This window comes from Lactuca virosa, chromosome 4 (genome assembly GCF_052849685.1).
Source record: "Lactuca virosa cultivar CGN04683 chromosome 4, Lactuca_virosa_CGN04683_v6, whole genome shotgun sequence".
NCBI lineage: Eukaryota > Viridiplantae > Streptophyta > Magnoliopsida > Asterales > Asteraceae > Lactuca > Lactuca virosa.
This window is the reverse complement of record NC_136429.1, coordinates 109,828,789-109,850,068: the sequence shown is the minus strand read 5'-3', so window position 1 is coordinate 109,850,068 and position 21,280 is coordinate 109,828,789. Positions and strand designations below refer to the sequence as shown.

The window sequence follows — 21,280 nt, the reverse complement described above, 5'->3', positions numbered from 1 at the left end:
AACTTAGAGAAAAATCGTTCTAAATTCTTTTGGGGGCAGATTCGGATGAAAAAAAGCTTCATTGGGTCAAATGGGACCTAATTTTAAATGATAAGTTGCATGGTGGTATGTCAGTTGGAAGTTTTAGGTCCTTCAATTTGGCTTTATTATACAAGTGGTGTTGGCGTTTCTTAAATTATCCTAATTTACTATGGTTAAGATTAATTAAAAGTTGCTATGGGATTGATGGTGGCTTCTTGAATGGTCCTATTAGACATTTCAAAGGTGTTGTTTAGGCTACGTTGGTGGATACGGTGATGTATTTGCATAACAAAGGGGTGTCAGATCAATCCATGTTGACGAAAAACTGGGTGATGGTAAGACCATTAAGTTTTGGACTGATATTTGGTGCGGAGATCAACCTTTTGTTCTCGGTTTCCTCGGTTGTTCGCTTTGGTTGCGGATCCGATGGCGTGGGTTTCTGATTACAAACCAAACAATGGGTGGGCCCCTACATGGAGTCGAGAGATTAGAGGTGGAGCTTTAGCGGAACATAGAGATCATCTTATTGATTTGCTTAATTCGGCTAATTTGGGTTCGAATGCGGATACTTGGTATTGGTCTCTTAAAAACTCCGGGTATTTCTGAGTTAGCTCTTTGAGACTGTATTTGGATGTCAGGACGCTCCCGGCTAGTATGGTGCAAACTCATTGGAACAAGTATTTACCTATGAAGGTGAATGTTTTTATGAGGCGGGCGATGTTGAATAGATTGCCTACAAAAACTAATATTGATTTAAAGGGGGTGGATGTTGAGTCAACTTTGTGTTCTATTTGTGATGATCATCAAGAAGATTCAGTTCATTTGTTCTTTAAATGTGATACTGCTCTTCAACTTTGGTCTTGTGTGGGCAGGTGCCTAGAAGAGGTGATTCCAACGTTTCATCACTTGAATGATATGTTAAGCTGGATTGATAATCAAAGGGTTTTATGCTTCAAAAGGGAGATAATTGATACAATTTCTACAACTTTGATTTGGGTTCTTTATACGTATCAAAATGACGTGGTGTTTGGAGGAAATTCTTACAAAAAAGTTCTTTTGTTTGATTCAGTAGTCTCTTTTTCGTTTAATTGGTTTTGTTATGGAAATAGCAAAAGTAAAATAAATTATTCGGCGTGGTTGTACGACCTGTTGATGAACTAGTTGTTATTTAATTGCTTGTCCTTGACAAGCTTTTTGTTTTATTGATGTCGTTCCAAAAAAAATGTTAAAAAGATGTAACTTTAGATTTTTTTTTAATTTGCAATCTTAAGTTGTCCAAATCACCAATATTATGATATTAGACGATTTTTTTTATGTCAAACTCTCTTTTAAATTTATACATTGTATTATACTATTTAGATGTAATATATAAATATGATTTCTTATTATGATGTAAGCTCCTCTTATTCTAAAATCCGGTTCTACCCTTGATCAATTTGGAGTCAATTTATTTGTGAAATCGATTTATACTCAAACTAGACCAGTCTCAGCCCGACGAAGACCAATAAAAGATGTTGGGTTGTTGAAAATAGGGAACGACTCCTGGAAACTAGGCTAGATTGCCTTAAGATCATTCGGTCTAGATTAGTTCGGTTTATGGTGTAACGCTCGTGTTTCGAGGCTAAGCATTGATTCGATGATGTAATAGTTAGGGTCAACAAATGTAACTCATTTTGAAGTAATAAAAATGAATTATTTGAGTATTATGTGAATTATGTGATTTTAGGTGCTTTATACTTGTTTATAATGATATAATAAATAAGAATGAAAATAAGAATCAAAAATAAAATGTTAGATAAACCCGATATCTATGAAGAAAATTTTAGTGGTCGTGACAAGGATTACAGAGATATAAAGAACGCCGAAATCCGAGTTATAACGAAGAAGTTATGGCTTGTCGAAGTTTCGCGACAAAACCGGCTTTTTAGCCTTAGCGATCTAAACAAAAGTCGTAGTATACATTAAAGTGAGTTTACGATAAAGTGCTTTTTAGCCTTAGCGATCTAAACAAAAGTCGTAGTATACATTAAACCGAGAGCTTGCATAAAAAGAACGTCCAAATCTGACTTCTTATGAGGAAGTTATGAATTTTCTAAGATTTGGCATAGCAGTGTGCAACCCGGAGTTCGAATTTTAGATCGAGCGATTTTTAGCCGACACAACCTAAACGAGAATCGAAGATCTCGTCAATAGGAGCTCAACGATAAATCGACAGACAAAATCGGACGTCGGATGACAAAGTTATGAATTTTTAACGGACTTTTCCTGTCTCTGCCTGTTAAAAATATAACTTTAAAAATAAAGTCAAAATTAGCCGACGAAGTCTAAACGAAAGTTGTAGAGTACGTCTCTACTTACGCGTGGATATAAAGAACATCGAAGACGGAGCTCGTATGCGAAAGTTATGAATTTTAGAAGCCACCGAAGCCATCCTCCCCTATAAATAGCATGTGAAGGCAGCCGTATTTCTCACACCTTAAGCCATTTCTTTCTCTCTCTACTCTCTCTCTAAGCCTCCCAAACACCCCCAAGCCTAGGAAACCTCCCTAGCACTAGAAGAAAGCCCCGGAGCGTCACAAGACTCCAAGAAAAAGAGTTTTTCGGTTCGGAAAACCTTGCCTCCGCAGAGTCCGGTTTTCAAGCAAACCTCCCGGTTCCGTAAAAGGAAATCATATTTTTAAGAAGCGAAGCGATGTTCAAGTTGGAATCACCGCCTTATCAAGTGAGTGCATAGTTACTTTCATCTTACACATAGATATGAAGTATTTTATAAAAATTGCGTGCTATGTGTGCATATTACCTGTTTACTTGAGATCTATGTTGGATGAAAGATTTAAACTTTTTTTTTCAGATCTAAACTATATATGTATTTTATATCTTGACATCTGTGCTGGATGAAAGATTTAAATTTTTTTTTTCAGATCTAAATTGTATGTGTATTTTATATCTTGAGATTTGTGCTGGATGAAAGATTTGAACTTTTTTTTTTCAGATCTAAAATGTATATGTATTTTATATCTACAAATATATTGGGTAAAACATGGGTAGATGAAATAGTTGATGTGTGATAAAATAAAATGAAGAGAGACCTCGAAGTTGACGATGATCCAGTCATCTAGCGGAGTATGGATGATGACCACAGACTTTTCTAGACTGTCAAGTGGAACGCTAGCAGGCTCGCAACCTGTAGGTGTTTGTGAACGATGTGTTCATTGGTGTACTCTATCCCCCTCATGGTTGACTTACAAACATATATGGCTGAGGAATCCCCTTAGCAGTAGTGTCCATCCCGATGAAATTCCTTAGGATATGTCCCTTATGATAGATGTTTTAGGGACGTAAAGTGAGGATAACGGGAACGGGTAATCGGGTTGAATGATTGTTGAAAATAATACTTATTTATTGTGGGTTGAAAACCATATGTGCTCACCAGGATCCCAAGCCTGACCCACTCAGTTTTTGAAAACCATAGATGCGATGATCTGATGAGAGATTATGGATTATAGGCCAATAGTAATAAATAGAAATGTTGTAATGCCTATGTTGTTTTTTATTTATGTTTTTGATCTGTATTGATAATGACATCCCGAGTTTTGTAATGTAATGAAAATACATTTCTTCGGAAATTCTTTGATAAATTCTTATCTGTATTTTTATGGGAACAAATTCCACAACACTTTCTTTAAAAAGTTAATCTGATATTATTATAAAACATAAACAAAATCGGTATTTTCTGGCCGTGAAATTGGGGATGTCACAATTGGTCCTTTTTAGAGATTGATTTAGATTGATTTTTTTATACACGCCTATCTCCGGTTAGACCTAAAGGACCATTTTCCCCAAAACCTCAAATATAGCCATATATAGAGCCGACAAAAGCTGAAATGACTTGCTAACTCGACATAAACCCGACACGAACTGAACGAGTTTGAGTAAGAGATTTAAACTCGTTAAGTGAATTTGACACCACGTCACATTTACAAGGGTTAAACCATAGACATGGGAACATGACATGAAATAAGGTTATGGTCAACACGTTTACTAGGTTTAGTCATACACCAAAAATTTAGTCAATCCTAAAAAATCGATATTTGGAGAACTAACCCATCGAGCATAATAATATTTTGCTTAATGTGGGTGATCTCTTTGGTTTTAATCGAACCATACATCTCCGGATAAAAATATCCAAGTTTTAGATATGTTTGACAAAACTAGTTATTAATTGAAAGTTATAAGTTATCCTTTTTACTTATCTATAAGTATTCACCCAAACTAGTTGTAAGATTTTAAAGATATTAAATTACATATAAAAATAAAAGCTAAACTATATTTAAAATAGTTTTTGGATTATAAACTTTTTTTTATTTAGAATACAAGCTTTAATGTTATAAAAAAATTCTTTAATTTTGTACTTTCTCTTCTACGAATTAATTAATTTATAAACAAGTTTATATCGACCACTAAATCGGACCATGTATATAGTCTTCTAAGACATCATATTTTTCAAATAATAAGTTTTATAATAAGTTAATAACAATAATGATTAGGGAAAATGACTTATCAGGGTAATCATCTTTGCTACTTTGTTCATATTTAGACATTTTTTTTGTACACATTTAACCATTTCATTTGTTATATGTGTTTACATATTATCATTGTCACCGGGATATAGCAGGTGACAATGGTAATATGTGAACACATTTAACAAGTTAAATGGTTAAATATGTACAAAAAAATAAAATTGCTTAAATATGAACAAAACGAAAAGTTAATTACCATGATAACTCATTTTCTCTATTTTTAATAGTGATTTTATTTTTCATATTTGTTAATATTATTTTTTCCAAACGTTATTTTTAAAATATACATAATGTCTTAAATATTAATTAATTATCGATCACTTCTAAACTTTACTTTTTAATTAATAAACATGTTTTTATTTTGTAAAATATTTTATATAGACTCTTATATTTTTTTTCTTTTGTTTTTAAGCATATATAATATTTTTAAAGTAAATCGTATCTAACAATAAAATTAAATAAATTAAATATATAATAATAAGTATGACGAGTCTTTTAAAAAAATAAAAAAAAATATTACGTAGCAAATAAAAAAACAAGAAAATATAAGTAATGCAAATGTTTTAAAATTATTACAACTTTTTAATACTTTTTAGTTAGAAGTTTATAAACTTTTAATTTTTTTAATACAACGTTTTAAACTAGTATTTAACGAAAATATTTTAAAATGTTATAAAAAGTATTAAATTGTCATATAAATTTCTGAAACACTTTAAAAATATTGTAAAAGAAAGTTTAGAAATAATTGTATGAAAGTTATAAAAAAATTGTATGAAAATGTAAAAAAAAAAAGTTAAAAACTTGTAAGAAAAATTTAAAACATTTATAAAATATTTGGTTTAAAAACACTTGTATTAAAATTATATGAAAGTATAAGAAAAGTTAAAAAAAAAATTATAAGCAAAGTTTAGAACATTGTATTAGAAAAACCTATAGGAAAAAATATCATAAAAATATTGTAAGAAATTATAAAAGTCTTAAGAAATTTGTAAAAGAAAATATTCATATTTAGACAATTTTTTTTGTACATATTTGACCTTTTAACTTGTTAAATGTGTTCACATATTACCATTGTCACATGCTATAGCAGGTGATGATGATAATATATAAACAAATTTAACAAGTTAAATGGTCAAATATGTATAAAAAAACAGAAATTGCCTAAACATGAACAAGACGAAAATGAAATTACCCTATCAAGTTATTTTCCCTAATGATCCTTATATATTTACTTTTTACTCTATCATATCATTAACTCATTAAGTTATGAGTGTGACACTATATACTTTTTTTTTCCTTGTACTTGATATTTGGTATCATTCTTTTTATTTTTTCCTGATGTTATTTTACTTAGATATTGTTGTTGTCTTTTTTTGTTTGCGCATCTTCTTTTGCCTCTTCTGTCTACACCGTGCAAATCACGACATACATTAGTCTTTGCAGATTATTTGTTTTTCTGAAGACTACATACATACGTTCTATTTTTAGCGCAAATGTGAACCAAAATCTTCTAACCTCTTCAAACATCTTCTAACCTAAAAACACATATATCTTTGTTTTTTTTTAACTTAGATTATTCAAACTTTATTTATGATAAACAATTTGGAAAAAATACAACACTTCAAGAAAAAAAGGTTTGAAGACACAAACATAACCTTTGTGGCAAATTTATAAATAAACATTTAATTATAATAATGATCGTTGGAGCTGTTTATATAGATATGAAAAACATCTTAATTTTTTCTTGTATTTTTAATGCTAATTTTTATAAAACATTATTTAATACAATATCATCCATTTTTTTGGAAAATATATTTATGGTCAGTTTTTAATTGATTAAATTGAAAAAATAAAATGAAAATTTTCATTTTAAAAGCGAAGTTTATTTTCATCTATTTTATGTGTTAAATTCTTTGATCCTTAATTACAATATTTATATATAACTTTGCGTCTAAAGCTTGTTAATTTTTTATCAAATATACACGTTAACTCATACTATTTTATTTTCACTTTTTATACAGTAATACATAAAATTTGGTCTAGCTTTGTTAATTATCTATAATAAAGCCGTAAATATATTGAAAAACTCTTTTAAGATTAAAATAAATCAGTTTATTTAGATTTTAGTTTATTTTAACAGTCCGCAAACGTAAAAAAACAAACAGTCTTTTAGCAGTCTGCAGACGTTTGGTATATCTCTTCTACTGCAGAGGTCTGCAGATGTGGTCTACAGACTGCAAACATTTTGAGTCAGAAAAAACAAACAACTTAGAAAATTATTATCTCTAATCGTTACCTATTAAATATGATATTGACACTTGTAAAAATTAAATCAGAAAAGCGAGGGAACAGAGAAGATGGTTAGGTTCAGTGGAAACCCATTAATCATCGTAAGAGCTTCAAAAGTGCAATTAATAAGTAAAAAGAGACTGTGTTCCCTGCAGTCCACTACAACTACATAGGTCCATTATGGTGGTCATTTCAGGCATCATAGCCTAACTAATGACACACACAAAATTCATTCAAAAATACAAACACATATTTTTATTCAAATACAATTTAAACATTCAGAAATGCAGTAATTTTGATATACTTTCCGATAAATAATCGAATGGAAAAATAATTAAATAGTCTGATTGGGCTTCGTATTTGGGCTGGGCACTTTACAGTTTACACATGGAAGGATTTGGGCTGGGCACTTGTACGTTATGCTGCAAAATCTATACATTTTTTTTTGCTACTGAGATTGATTTGCTTTTTTTTTTCCATGGTGGTTGTAAGGCGTAATCAGTTCGTCCGCTTTGTTAGAACCAGTGAATACATCGATGCATACAGGTACACATATGCATACAATTGTGTTTCTCTGTGAATTTCTATATAAATATATTCTCGTGTAGTTTCTTTGATTGCCCTTGTTTCTATCTTCTTTTGCGAATTTCATAGTTGCCTAAACTGAAAAAAACACTTTCGTTAAATACCATAGCTTCACAATCTGAAGTTTGATCGATAATGCTAGAAATCGATTAGTGGTGGTTTTCGTTCAGGAAAAAACTTGCTTCGATTTCAATTCGCAACCCTAATACATCAGTTTTTTTGTCAATTCGGGGAGAAACTAATGGTATATAAAATTTTTGGATTCCAGAATTGGAGAAATATGATAATAACTTTGTTTGTTCTTCGATTATGTTAAGCTTTCTCCTACAGTTCAACTTTCTCCCAAGTTGATGTATTCAATTATGTATTCACACCTCTAGCACTAATTTATCATATGACACAGGGAAAAATCGTTGATCTAACAAGAAACTGCAGCTACTAGGAATAGTCAAATAGATTTGAAGCCATGATAAAACTGTTTGATGCTCATTGTCACCTACAAGACCCCAGAATCATCAACAAGGCCCCAAGTCTTATCAAAACAGCCCTAGAGAACGGGATACTCCATTTTGCAGTGAATGGTGTCTCCGAGAAAGACTGGCATTTGGTAAAGGAGATGAGCGATAACTACCCTTCTATAATCCCTTCATTTGGAATCCATCCATGGTTTATAATGGACAAAACCTCCAACTGGTTGAAACTCTTAAGAGAATTCATGGATGATACACCTTGTGCTGCAATAGGAGAGATTGGTTTAGACAAAGGGTCACGTGGAAAGATGATTGATTTCACAAATCAAGTTGAAACTTTCAGCCTGCAACTTGAACTTGCTAAAGAGCTTAAAAGACCAGCTTCTGTACACTGTGTGCGTGCTTTTGGTGATCTTCTTGACATAATGAAAGCCATTGGACCTTTTCCTGAAGGTGTAATCTTGCATTCTTACTTAGGTTCTGCTGAAATGGTTCCTGAGTTTGCAAAACTCGGGGCTTATTTTTCTTTTTCGGGGTTTCTTATGGCCATGAAAGAAAATAAAGCTAAGAAAATGGTGAAAGCTGTGCCTTTTGATAGGATTTTACTGGAGACTGATGCACCTGATGCACTACCAAAGATATTGAATGATTCAGAGTCTGTTTTTTTGGTTGAAGAAGAAAAAGAGGGAAATGATGAAGAACTGAAAGAGATGCTTAATCATCCAGCTAATATCCAGTTTGTGCTTGCTAATGTGGCGCGTTTGCTTGATATGTCTAAAGAAGAGGTTGCAGATGTGAGCTATAGAAACGCAGTGCGTATCTTTTCTTATGAAGGCTCCAAAGTGCAAAAAGGTTAGTTCAGCATTCAAGGTCTCTGAAACCCTGCTTTCTCTGAACTATTAAGAGATTGGAATCATTCAGCCGTAGATGGTCCAGTTTTATCAAACGGCATAGTTGTGTACAATATTTATATTTTATAGTATAGATTCGTGTTATGAAGTTTGTATCCAAAAGTTATTTCCATTTTGGTTAATGCAATATTCTTAATAGATGAAGTTAATGATGGATGTATCATAGGATAAACTTCCAGATACATTTTATAGTTGATATTTTTTTTGTTTTTTTTACATGTATTTGGTATGCATATTAATTGGAAATATAGACATATGACAATAAAATGAGCTTATCTCATTTGTGTAGAACAAACAATGTTTAAAACAGTTATGGTTTTGTCGAATTAATTGAAGACTTATAAATTATAAGGAATAAAAAGCTGGAATAGCTCAGTTGGTTAGAGCGTGTGGCTGTTAACCACAAGGTCGGAGGTTCAAGCCCTCCTTCTAGCGTTTTTTTTTTCAAGGAATGCTAATATCTAATTACAAAAACCTCGATATGAGATATTTATCAGATCAAATCTGGTCACCACTTAAGAAATCAATAAATGAGAACCAAAGGAACACAACCAATTATTTATCAAAATGATTGATGATTTGATACTAATATGGAATAAATATATGATATCATACTAAACACCAATACCCAATGAGAAAACAATAAATAAAGAGAGATAAAAGGGAATTGAAATCACACCAAATTAACCATTGGGCTAATTGTTTGATTACGTGCTCTGAAATTCACTAGTGCACTACTAGTGATTTACCAACATATTATGCGAAAATCAATTTTTTATTTCTTTTTTGTCTTATGGTGTTTGTCTCATGAGATAATCTGAAAATCAGTTTTTAAGTATTTTTTTTAATTAAGTTTGTTTTAGTGATAAGATTGGCTTGAGTAATTATTGTAATTTGATAGTTTCATACAAATCCTATTTATACAATACGAGTCTGATTTTTGGGATCTTCTGGATGAACAATAACCACACACACTCTCAAATTTCACGAATGCATACTGTAGATTCGTTAGAAATTAAGTTCTCGTGCAATAACTTAATTCGAGATAGTTGTATCATAAATTTAGAAGTCCAGAAACTATTGCACAAATAGGGATGAATTTCGGGCTTAGGATATTGTGTTTGCAAGTCTCTATCTGTTCATAATCGGTAAATTTCGTATTAGTAAGTTTTGTGTTTATATGTGTTGACTGCTTCTTTATTTATTTTCCTTAACAAATACATGATTACATTATGTTATTTAACACATGTCTAATAGTGTTTGCGTATATAGCAAAAAGTTTTCCAGGGTAACAAAACCAAAAAGGAAAAAGAAAATGGTTTGACAAGATTCAAATTATCCGTCGATCCATATGACCGAATCCGAATCAGCACGCTTAAGAATGGCGGGAAAGCAACAGAAATGAACAGTTGTTTGTGATTGCGCTCACACACATACAAACTGTCGTTTCCTTGAAACTTACCAAATAGTAATCTTACAATCTTTATCTATCCAAATCGACCTTAGTGATCATCGTTCTTTGTAATTCTAACAGGCATAATACAAAATCCTTTTCACATTGTTATTCTCCAATTCGCTATCAACAAATGCTACAAACCAATCACTTGGAAACAGTCGTCTACTTATTTCTTCTCTATATACCCATACTACGTACGCATTACACTAGACGGAGTAGATTCTTCTTCATGTTATCTTTCTGCAAATTTTAATTGAATTAATGGGGAAAGTTCGGAGTTTGGGTTTAATTTTATTCATTATTATACTTCACGGAGCTTGGTTTTTTGAATTAGGGTTTTCCATGACTGTAACTTATGACAGCAAAGCGTTGATTATAGATGGGAGAAAGCGGATTTTGCAGTCTGGATCCATTCATTATCCTAGAGCCACTCCCGAAGTGAGTTCAATTTTGTGTTCTGTGCATAATGTGTGAATGTGGTTGATGATTGTGGGTTAAATTGTAGATGTGGCCAGATATCATTGGGAAGGCAAAAGAAGGAGGACTGGATGTAATTGAAACATATGTTTTCTGGAACTACCATGAGCCTGTAAAGGGACAGGTACAATATATTAAACTTACATTTGTAAATTTATGATGATGATGATGAGAAGTATTTCTTGTATAATTGTTGTTTTTGCCTCGCTTCTTTGTTTATGTGATAGTACTACTTTGAAGGGAGATTCGACTTAGTTAAGTTTGTGAAGACAGTGCATGAAGCTGGCCTGTTTGTTCATCTACGTATTGGTCCAAATGGCCCTTACCAGGTACTCCATTACCACAAACCATGCTAATTTTTGTTTCATCATGTTTTAAATTTTGCATAAATGTGCAAAATTTTAATATGAAATAATGGCTCAGGTAGAAATGAAACGTTTTCTTGCTAAAATTGTCAACTTAATGAAAGAGGAAAATCTTTTTGCATCTCAAGGAGGACCAATTATTCTGGCTCAGGTGATTCCCTTATGACAGTTTTTAATGCTATACATTCTAAGCATCTTTTAGTAGGTAAATGCCCTCTATCAAATCTATACACGTATTTACTACTTAGGACTTAACAGACCTAGATGAATAGATGATCACTTCTTAAGTTCTATCTCTGGAATACAAAAGATATGCTTATGATTAACTCCTTTTACGTCTATATCTCAGTGTGTTGTCATATATAACAGGTTGAGAATGAATATGGAGATGTTGAGTGGGCCTATGGAATTGGTGGAGAGCTATATGTAAAATGGGCAGCAGAAACTGCTCTAAGTTTTAATACAAGCGTTCCTTGGGTGATGTGCAAACAAAGTGATGCACCTGATCCAATTGTAAGTTAAATAAAATTAACTCAACTTATAATCAGGAGTCTGTATCTATGTCAATTGTTAACACATACAAACTGCTAAACTGAAAGCTCTACCGTAGACCAACCTTCTGCCTGCTGGATACTCGATTAAAATCACCATCTGTGTGTTAATTCTTTTATTAGTTTCACTATTTCTTCTTCAATTGGTTCTGTATCCTGGAATGAAGTTTGTTAATTGGTTTCTAACATAATGGCACACCAAATTGTAGATAAATACATGTAATGGGTTCTATTGTGATGAATTCATCCCAAATTCTCCTTCAAAGCCAAAGATGTGGACAGAGAACTACCCTGGATGGTATATCTAACCTTTTACTACATAAAAGCATTTTCAATTTTATATATGATTATACAAAAGGGTATGTATGTCTTTCTCTTTAATTTTACAGGTTTCTTGCATTTGGGTATCCTGTTCCTTATCGACCTGTTGAAGACCTGGCTTTTGCTGTTGCAAGGTTTTTTGAAAAAGGAGGCACTTTTCAAAACTATTATATGGTAATTTAGCCAATCTTTTTGTTTCTTGTCGAGTTTATTCGTTAACATAGGTGTGCATATAAAATTATTTTGCAGTAGTTTGGTGGAACAAATTTCGGACGAACATCTGGAGGCCCTATGATTGGTACAAGCTATGATTATGATGCCCCAATAGATGAGTATGGTAATTTTCTGACATCTCATCAATTCTCATGCAACACTTAGGCAGTGTTTGATTTGTTGGAATTGGAGAATGAAATACAACAATACCCAAGTCCCATAAGAATGGGGTAAGTGATGTATAAGGATAAGTTATGCAGGATTCATAAGGCATCCAAAGTGGAGTCACTTGCGGGATCTACATATGGCAATAAAGCAATGCGAAGAATATTTGGTAAATGCAGATCCAACTCATCAATCTCTTGGTACAAACTTAGAGGTATTTTATAAATCTATCAATATGCATACTTGTGAATTGTAATTCTCATGAGCTATGATTCGTCCTGACTCGATCTATTTGTTCAACAGGCAGATGTATACTATAAAACATCCAGCGATTGTGCAGCTTTTCTTTCAAATTATGGTAGCACTTTAGATGCAAATGTGACATTCAATGGGAAATCATATTTTCTCCCTGCATGGTCTGTGAGCATTCTTCCAGATTGTAAAAATGTTATTTTCAACACAGCAAAGGTAACATTATATCCATGTTTTCTTGTGTATATAATTTCACAAGAGCTGAAATATGATGCAACTTATATGTTGACTATGGAGAAAGGTTGTGGCTCAGAAAAGTGTTGGTGATGCTACTACATTTGATGTGAGTGAATTTTCACTGTCGAATTCAAGATGGAGTTGGTATGTAGAAAAAGTGGGTGTTTGGAGCAATGAATCGTTTACAGAAACCAGTTTGGTAGAGCAGATTAATACAACAAAAGACGCAAGTGATTTTCTATGGTACACTACAAGGTAATAATTCATTTCAAAATAACATGCTTCTCTTTCAGGTTTTCAAAAGAATATGATGAATTTCTGTAACCTTTTTGCAGGATAGAAGCAGAAGAAAAGAAAGATGTGTTTTTGCTCATTCAGAGTTTGGGACATGCTGCTCTGGTTTTTCTGAACAAAAAAGTTTTAGGTAACTTCTGGCTGTGTTAACAGATGTTTGCTCAAAAGGTACTTATTCACAACCACTATTTGTTTTTAATTTAAAAAAAATCTGATGTAGCATTTGGTTATGGTTATCATGATGATGCAATCTTCAGCATAAGCGAAAAGATTAGTCTTGAACAAGGAAACAACACGTTGGATATTATTAGTATGATGATTGATCTACAGGTGACACCGTATCTTTCTTGTCTACTACTTATTTTCCCATATCTACACAGTCTTTAGACTTCAAAGAACACAATAAATGAGTGAATTAGGACCATTGAATATTGGTGTGACTGACATTATAATTTGTTGGGTATCCTTATTTTAATGGTTATATGTATGTTTGCTATCCAGAACTATGGTCCATGGTTTGATACCTGGGGAGCAGGCTTATATTCCGTCACCCTGCTTGATCTCAAAAATGCTAAACAGGACATTTCATCTAACGAGTGGACATACCAGGTTTGTTGTTAACTTTGACTATTAGGGTTTCTTTCACATTTCACACATAGTTTTGAGCTGTTGCATACTTTTGATTGCATTTAGGTGGGAACTGAAGGGGAAAGTCTTGGACTTGATAAAACAGATGTTGCTAATAGTTCCATATGGACCCATGGCAATGAAATCCCCACTAATCAGAGTCTCATTTGGTATAAGGTATGTAAATTTCAGTCATTACGAAGACACCATATGGGACTGATTGTTAACTGTTATCTACTTCCAAGACTCTAATTTTTTTTTCATTATATATATATATATATATATATATATATATATATATATATATATATATATATATATATTCACAGTCCACATTCATTGCCCCTGAAGGAAAAGGTCCTCTATCACTGAACCTTGGAAGCATGGGGAAGGGTGAAGCTTGGGTGAATGGGCAGAGCATAGGACGATATTGGTCAACTTACCTTTCACCATCAACAGGTTGTACAGATAATTGTGACTACAGAGGAACTTATAATGCACAAAAATGTCAGAAGAAATGTGGTCAACCAGCCCAAATTTTGTAAGTAATTTATAAATATATATTTACACAGGTGATTGTCTTTTTTTTTTTTTGTAATATATTGTCAAATAATATGATATGTGTGTAGATATCATATACCACGGACATGGGTGCATCCTGGTGAGAACTTGGTTGTTCTTCATGAAGAGCTGGGTGGCGACCCTTCCAAAATTTCTGTGCTCACACGAACCGGGCAGAAAGTGTGTGGCCATGTCTCAGAGGACGATCCGATTCCGGTTGAACTCTGGAAACCCAATTCCGATTCCAGTTCTCAAAGCCCTCAACTCCGATTGACATGTGATCAAGGCTGGAAAATTTCATCTGTTGGTTTCGCTAGCTTTGGGAATCCCAAAGGGGATTGTGGTGCTGGATTTACTCAAGGAAGTTGTCATATTGACGTTTTATCGATTGTTGAACAGGTACCATAGTTCTCATTATTTGTATATCTTTGTATCTTTATTTACATATCGTGTGATTATATTATTGATTGTTTGGACGTGCTAGGAGAAACTTGCTTCGGTCTTATTTGTAGAAACTCATGTTACAGACTCTTGAGAAATTAGTCTTTAAGATTGTAACAATTGTTCATAAACTAAATGCAGGTTTGTATCGGGAAGCAAAAATGTTGGGTTCCTGTTTCAACAGCTAGTTTTGGGGACCCGTGTCCTGCGGTGGCAAAAAGCTTGGCAATTGAAGCTTTATGCACTGCTTGAATCAACACATTTGTATAGGCATAGCTGCATTTGATGGTTTGTGATGTTGTAACAAATGGTATGTGTTAAATGATAAACAAGTCTTGGAAGTTAAGTATGTACAACTTATTTTTCACCATCATTATTTCACATATACCTCAATGTCCATAAAACCGAGACAGGTAATAGTCGGGCTGGAACTATGAGCGATTCCCCACTTCTAAATGGGTGTTTTGTAGTTTCCCTTTCTGTAATTCAGGGAAATTGTAAACAGAAGAAGATTAGATAGGAACATATTATTCAAATATTCAAATGTTGTATAGATAAGATTTATCTCTTGGAATTATCTCTGTAACCTGCATGCATATATATATATATATATATATATATATAGGCTTAGGTTATTCTATTCAAACTAAGTATTGTGTTATTGTATGCATAATTGTGGGCCAATCATTTTACTTATTTTAAGAAAGTGATTAATACATATTATTGAGTTAAATATAATTGAAAAATACCATCTAATTTAACTAGAAGGGTATTTTAGTCAATTAACATAGATTTAATAAAGGAAATTTGCATATTTTAAGGGATCATATATTCTATTAATTTTAAAAATCCGATTTTACGAATTATAAGGTTTTTAATTCGGACATTCTGAAAGAATATGTTTGAATGTGTTGAAAAATAAAAAAATTCTTGAACCATAAAATAATAAAAATATTCTTGAACATATTTCTTGATCATGACTTTAAAAATTTCTTGTAGAATAACAAAATTCTCGAACCATCAATTGAAGAATTAAAACAAAAATTACATTAATTCTTATAGAATACATGTAACAATTGCTAAGAATTACATTTATTGTTAAAGAATAAAACTAAAAAAATTTCAAATCTAGAAAAAAAAACATCAAAATCTAACAAAGACACTACTACATTCTAAAAGAATAATGTTGCTAAGAGGCGTCGTTCAAATTTCGTGGTCCGTTCTTCAAACATCAGCTTCTGTAGAAACAAATCCAATAATAAATTAGTGAGAAAATATTCATATTCCATTCCAACATAATTGGAATTCGTGATTCCAATCTGATAGAATTGGAATTCATTTACTAATAATTATATTAATTCTGTGAATTGTAACAGAATATGTTGATGATTATCATAAATGACATTCTTTTCTGATAGAATACTATAAACGAAGAAATACCATTCAGTTGAAGCATTTTAGCGAGCGCTTGGTGTGCATCAATTCGTCTAGAAACATACTGTCATTGCAATTGTTATTCTTCTCTGTTTCTTGTCTAACTGTTTGCATCAATTCGTCTAGAAACATATTGTTACAAATCAGATACATAAATACATAGTTTTAATTAGATAAACCCATATGTGTAATAGAATCAATCTATATCAGATAAAGCATAATGAAACCCATACAATGTTAACTAAACTATGCTAACAGATGAACAACCCATACAACAAAATGCAATCAACAGCTAAAGCAAAAATCAACAACTCACACTCCTATGATAAAAAGCAGATTACATGTTTATCAAATCAGCTTTACTTAAATGTGGTTGTGTATGAAATTAGCAAAAACATCGACTGTTTATAAAATGAGGATTTGAAATTGTGAATTAAATCAACAAATACATCGACTGTGTATGAAATCAGCAAAGAACAAATTTTACATACCTATGAAATCAGATTCAAAAAAGAAATCAATAAAGACATCTTATTCAAACAATGGCATATAAATCGAAACTGACCTGAGTCGTCGCTGCCTTGCTTCGCCGGAGTGGAGACGACGTTGCGTCGGTGAGTAGAAATCAATAACACCATCGACGAAGTAGCAAACAAGGGACGCAGTCTTTTGAGGCGTGTATACGGCGAGTGGAGTCGACGAACCAGAACCATTGTGAAATGTGAATGTCGGCTGCAAACTTGTGGATTAGTGAAGGTCTGCTATATTGGCAAATTACATAACTTGTGGATTAGTGTGTGTATTACGATGGGGAAGAATAAAACTTGCCGGTGGAGCTGGAGACGGCGGCGAAGACAGGGCGGCGAGTATGTGGTGAAGAAGCGAGTATGTTGAGAGGGTAATCGCCATTTTCGGTGGTGGGTATGAGATTTAAAGACGAACCCTGCTCCCTTACGCTGTGCTCTGATAACACGACCCATTTCTAAATTAAAGGGATATTAACTGATATTCCTAAATTAAAGGGATATTAATTGATTTATATATTTACCATAATTAATTAAATGTAAGATTACATATTTACCCATTTGAAATGATTGGCCTACATTGATGCATACAATAACACAATAATTAGTTTAAACACCTGAACCTAGCTCTTTCTCTCTCTCTCTCTTTCTCTCTCTCTCTCTCTCTCTCTCTATATATATATATATATATATATATATATATATATATATATGAGTGGGATCAAATGAGAACATTAAAAAGGTTGAGAATGCGAGAACAAAGTATATTCATGTGTGATTCCATGTATTCATTTGTGGAGAAATGATAAATTTTTACGCCTTTAATTTCAATTGAAGAGAAAAAGCATATTCATGTTGATTGTGCGTAAAAATTTATCATTTCTACACAAATGAATACATGGAATCACAAATGAATATACTTGTTCTCACGTTCTCAATCTTTTAGGTGTTCTCATTTGATCATTTCCCTATATATATATATATATATATAGACCCACGGGTCTTTTGTGTGGCAAATACATTTGTTAATTTGGTATCAGAGCTTATCCTAGGGCTCTCATTCCCATGTCTTCTTCTTTCATCTTCGGCCGCTGGTAACCCTTTCCAGTCTCGCCATGTCTACTTCTGTTTCAAACATCAACTCCTCTAAGATCGCCACAACTACCACATGTAATCTAAACCGATCAAATTTTATGTTTTGGAAAGCTCAAGTGGTGCCCATTCTAAAGGGTGTTCAGCTATTCGGTTATCTCGATGGCTCAATTAAATCTCCCCCTGCCAAACTAACCACAGGGGCTGGTGCTGAAGCACGTGAAACAGACAATCCCGAGTATAACCCGTGGATGGTGCAAGATCAAGCAATTATTGGTGGTCTTCTGTCTTCTATGACAGAAGAAGTGCTGGCTCAACTTACCCGATGCACAGATACTTCAAGTCAACTGTGGACTGCTCTTCACACTATGTTTTCAGCACAACATAGAGATAACTCTATACAAATACACACTCAACCATCAACAACCAGGAAAGGAGATCTGAGTGCAGCTGAATATTATCAAAAAATAACAACACTTGCTGACACAATGACAAACATTGGCCATCTCATGACTGATGAGTAGGTTATTGGCTATATACTAGCCGGACTAGGACCAGGTCACGGTGATCTTTTCACTGCCATCACAGTCCTCAGTGATCAACATAAGGTAACCTTACCTGAGTTTTACTCCTATCTAATAGCTCATGAAGCACATACCACTGCCACCAACAGCATGACTGAGTTCACCTCTTCAGCAAATAGCGTGACTCACCAAGGTTCAAATCAACCACGACGAAATTCAAATAACCCCAACAATAACCAGCGGTCTAATTACCGTGGGGCAGGATCAAACAGAGGTCGAGGACATGGCCGAGGCAGGAGTAATGGTGGCCCAAGATGTCAAGTTTGTTTCACACATGGTCACAGTGCACTCAATTGTCGAAACAAGTTTAATCATGCTTATCAAGCTGATGACTATCGTGGGGGTAATAGTGTCACTACAAGTCCTTACAATGGAGATCAAAATTGGTACATTGACACTGGGGCTACGGATCATCTCACCAGTGATCTAGATCGGCTTTCTGTCCAAGAACGTTACAATGGCAAGGATCAAGTACAGGTTGCAAATGGAACATATTTGAACATTTCTCATATTGGTCATTCTAAAATATTCCGGTTTAGGAAAACCTCTTGTTCTCAAAAATATTTTATGTGTCCCAAATATAAACAAACATCTTCTTTCTGCTTACAAGCTTGCTTATGATAACAATGTTTTTATTGAATTTCACACCAATGCTTTCTTTGTTAAGGACAAACTCACGAAGAAAATCCTTCTAGTCGGTAAAAGCAATGGTGTTCTCTATCCGGTGCCATTCAAGCAATCTTCAACACCTCACCTTACTTCATCTAGTGTTCGTGTCTCATCCTCTCAGTGGCATCGGCGGCTTGGTCATCCGTCTTCAGCAGTAGTCAAGTCTATTTTGAGGTCTAATAATTTAGGATGTTCTTTTGATAGTAACTTTTCTGTTTGTGATGCTTGTCAAAAAGGGAAGAGTCATAAACTCTCGTACAATAATTCTATTCGTGTTACTTCTTTTCCACTTGAGTTGGTTCACACGGATGTTTGGGGACCTGCTCAAGTGTCTAGTGGTGGTTTTAAATATTATGTGAGTTTTGTCGATGATTTCAGTCGTTATACCTGGATATATTTTATTAAAAGAAAATCTGATGTTGAGCAAATTTTCTATAATTTTCAAAATCATGTTGAAAGACTTTTGAATAGTAAAATTCGTGCTATACAATCCGAGGGGAGGTGAATATCACAAACTCCATCAATATTTTCAAAGAATAAGTATCTCACATCGTGTGTCCTGCCCACACACGTCTCAACAAAACGGTATAGCCGAGAGAAAACATCGACATGTCGTCGAAACAGGTTTGGCTCTCCTAGATCACTCTTCTCTTCCTTTGCGTTTTTGGGATGAAACATTCTTGACAGCCTGTTATTTGATAAATCGACTACCTAGTCGTGTCACAAACAATCTTGCACCCATTACCCGATTGCTCAAAATCACTCCTGACTACTCGTTCCTTCGGAACTTTGGGTGTGCATGTTGGCCGAGTTTACGTAAATATAACACGTGCAAACTTGAATTTAGATCAAAACTTTGCGTGTTTCTTGGTTACAGCTCAATGCACAAAGGTTATAAATGTTTGGATAGAAACACAGGTCGCATCTACATCTCTCTTGATGTTGTCTTCGATGAATCACGTTTTCCATTTGCTTATTCATCTCATACATCTGTTCATCTTCCAAACTCAAGTGTTGTGTCATTTCCTTAATCTGAACCGGCTGTTTTAAATGATCATATGACTAACCATGATTTATCTATGCTATCCACTAATAACTACAATGCAGCTACAACTCCATTACCGTCGATCCAGGGCTTTCAAACCAATGAAAACATCGTTCCAACTAAACCAGATGTGACACGAGATGCCCCGACGCCACCAGAAACACCAACAACCTCACCAGCAACCGCTACAGTTTCGGTCCCTTCTGAACCAGTTTCTCCTGTGCAGTCATCACCAGCAGGTCCGGTTACTGTTTCGATCCCAACAACGGTTCCCTCAGGTGTTGTAACTCGTGGTCAACTGGGCAAAGTGTTTCCTAAACAGTATAATGATGGCACCATTCTTTATAATCCTAACAGGAGATCATTTTTCACTACTCCCACTTCTCATAAGCGAGCTCTGTCTGATCCATCTTGGTACGAAGCAATGAAAACAGAGTATGATGCTTTGCATGCAAACAAAACATGGGTTCTTGTTCCCAGACCTTCTGGTGTCAATATAGTTGGATGTAAATGGATTTTTAAAGTTAAACAAAATCCAGACGGTTCCATTGACAAGCACAAAGCACGTTTGGTTGCTCGCGGCTTCACTCAGCGATATGGTATTGACTATGAAGAAATGTTTAGTCCCATTGTAAAACCCGCAACGGTAAGACTGATTCTCTCTCTGGCTGTTTCTCGCAAGTGGCATCTGCGCCAAGTTGACATCAACAATGCGTTTCTTCATGGTCTTCTACATGAAGACGTATACATGAGTCAACCCCCTGGATTTGAAGATTCCAACAGACCTCATTATGTGTGTAAGCTTCAAAAGGCGATCAACGGTCTTGAACAATTGCCTCGTGCCTGGTTCTCCCGTCTCAGTGAAAAACTGCATCACCTTGGTTTTCAATCCTCCAAGGCTGATACTTCCCTATTTCTCTTCAATCATGGTGGAGTTGTTATTTACATGTTGGTCTATGTCGACGATATAATCATTGCCGGTTCATCAAAACAAGTGGTCGATAAGCTTGTTTGCGCGTTGTCTTCCTCATTTCCACTTAAAGATCTCGGCCATTTAAATTATTTTCTAGGGATTGAAGTAGTTCACAATTTAAGGGGAATCACATTACTTCAACA

General features: G+C 33.9%; 2 protein-coding genes, 1 non-coding gene and 1 pseudogene across 4 annotated transcripts; all 4 read left to right on the top strand.

Annotated features, from left to right (window-relative positions):
* The first annotated feature begins 447 nt into the window (after positions 1-447).
* On the top strand, positions 448-1,182 carry LOC145104904 (uncharacterized). Its single transcript, XM_079042067.1, has 2 exons — positions 448-617; positions 660-1,182. Exons 1-2 carry the CDS (start codon positions 448-450, stop codon positions 1,180-1,182), a joined length of 693 nt encoding a protein of 230 aa, XP_078898193.1.
* A 6,161-nt stretch (positions 1,183-7,343) lies between these two features.
* LOC145107180 (TatD related DNase) lies at positions 7,344-9,074 on the top strand. Its single transcript, XM_079044031.1, has 2 exons — positions 7,344-7,436; positions 7,879-9,074. Exon 2 carries the CDS (start codon positions 7,942-7,944, stop codon positions 8,800-8,802), a length of 861 nt encoding a protein of 286 aa, XP_078900157.1. The 5' UTR covers positions 7,344-7,436; positions 7,879-7,941; the 3' UTR covers positions 8,803-9,074.
* A 143-nt stretch (positions 9,075-9,217) lies between these two features.
* On the top strand, positions 9,218-9,291 carry TRNAN-GUU (transfer RNA asparagine (anticodon GUU)). Its single transcript has one exon. It is a non-coding gene; the product is annotated as a tRNA-Asn (tRNA).
* An 863-nt stretch (positions 9,292-10,154) lies between these two features.
* Positions 10,155-15,351, top strand: LOC145107179 (beta-galactosidase 8-like; annotated as a pseudogene). Its single transcript, XR_013707750.1, has 18 exons — positions 10,155-10,750; positions 10,818-10,913; positions 11,017-11,118; positions 11,213-11,305; positions 11,524-11,667; positions 11,915-12,003; positions 12,095-12,200; positions 12,276-12,363; positions 12,500-12,618; positions 12,708-12,872; positions 12,958-13,148; positions 13,229-13,317; positions 13,408-13,517; positions 13,689-13,796; positions 13,881-13,991; positions 14,144-14,355; positions 14,444-14,774; positions 14,958-15,351. The product of XR_013707750.1 is annotated as a beta-galactosidase 8-like (transcript).
* Positions 15,352-21,280: the final 5,929 nt, after the last annotated feature.

Coding starts and splice junctions, on each gene's coding strand:
- LOC145104904 (XM_079042067.1), top strand. CDS start 448: ATGGCGTGGGTTTCTGATTACAAACCAAACAATGGGTGGGCCCCTACA. Junction 618..659: donor TGGTCTCTTAAAAACTCCGG/GTATTTCTGAGT, acceptor TTTGGATGTCAG/GACGCTCCCGGCTAGTATGG.
- LOC145107180 (XM_079044031.1), top strand. CDS start 7,942: ATGATAAAACTGTTTGATGCTCATTGTCACCTACAAGACCCCAGAATC.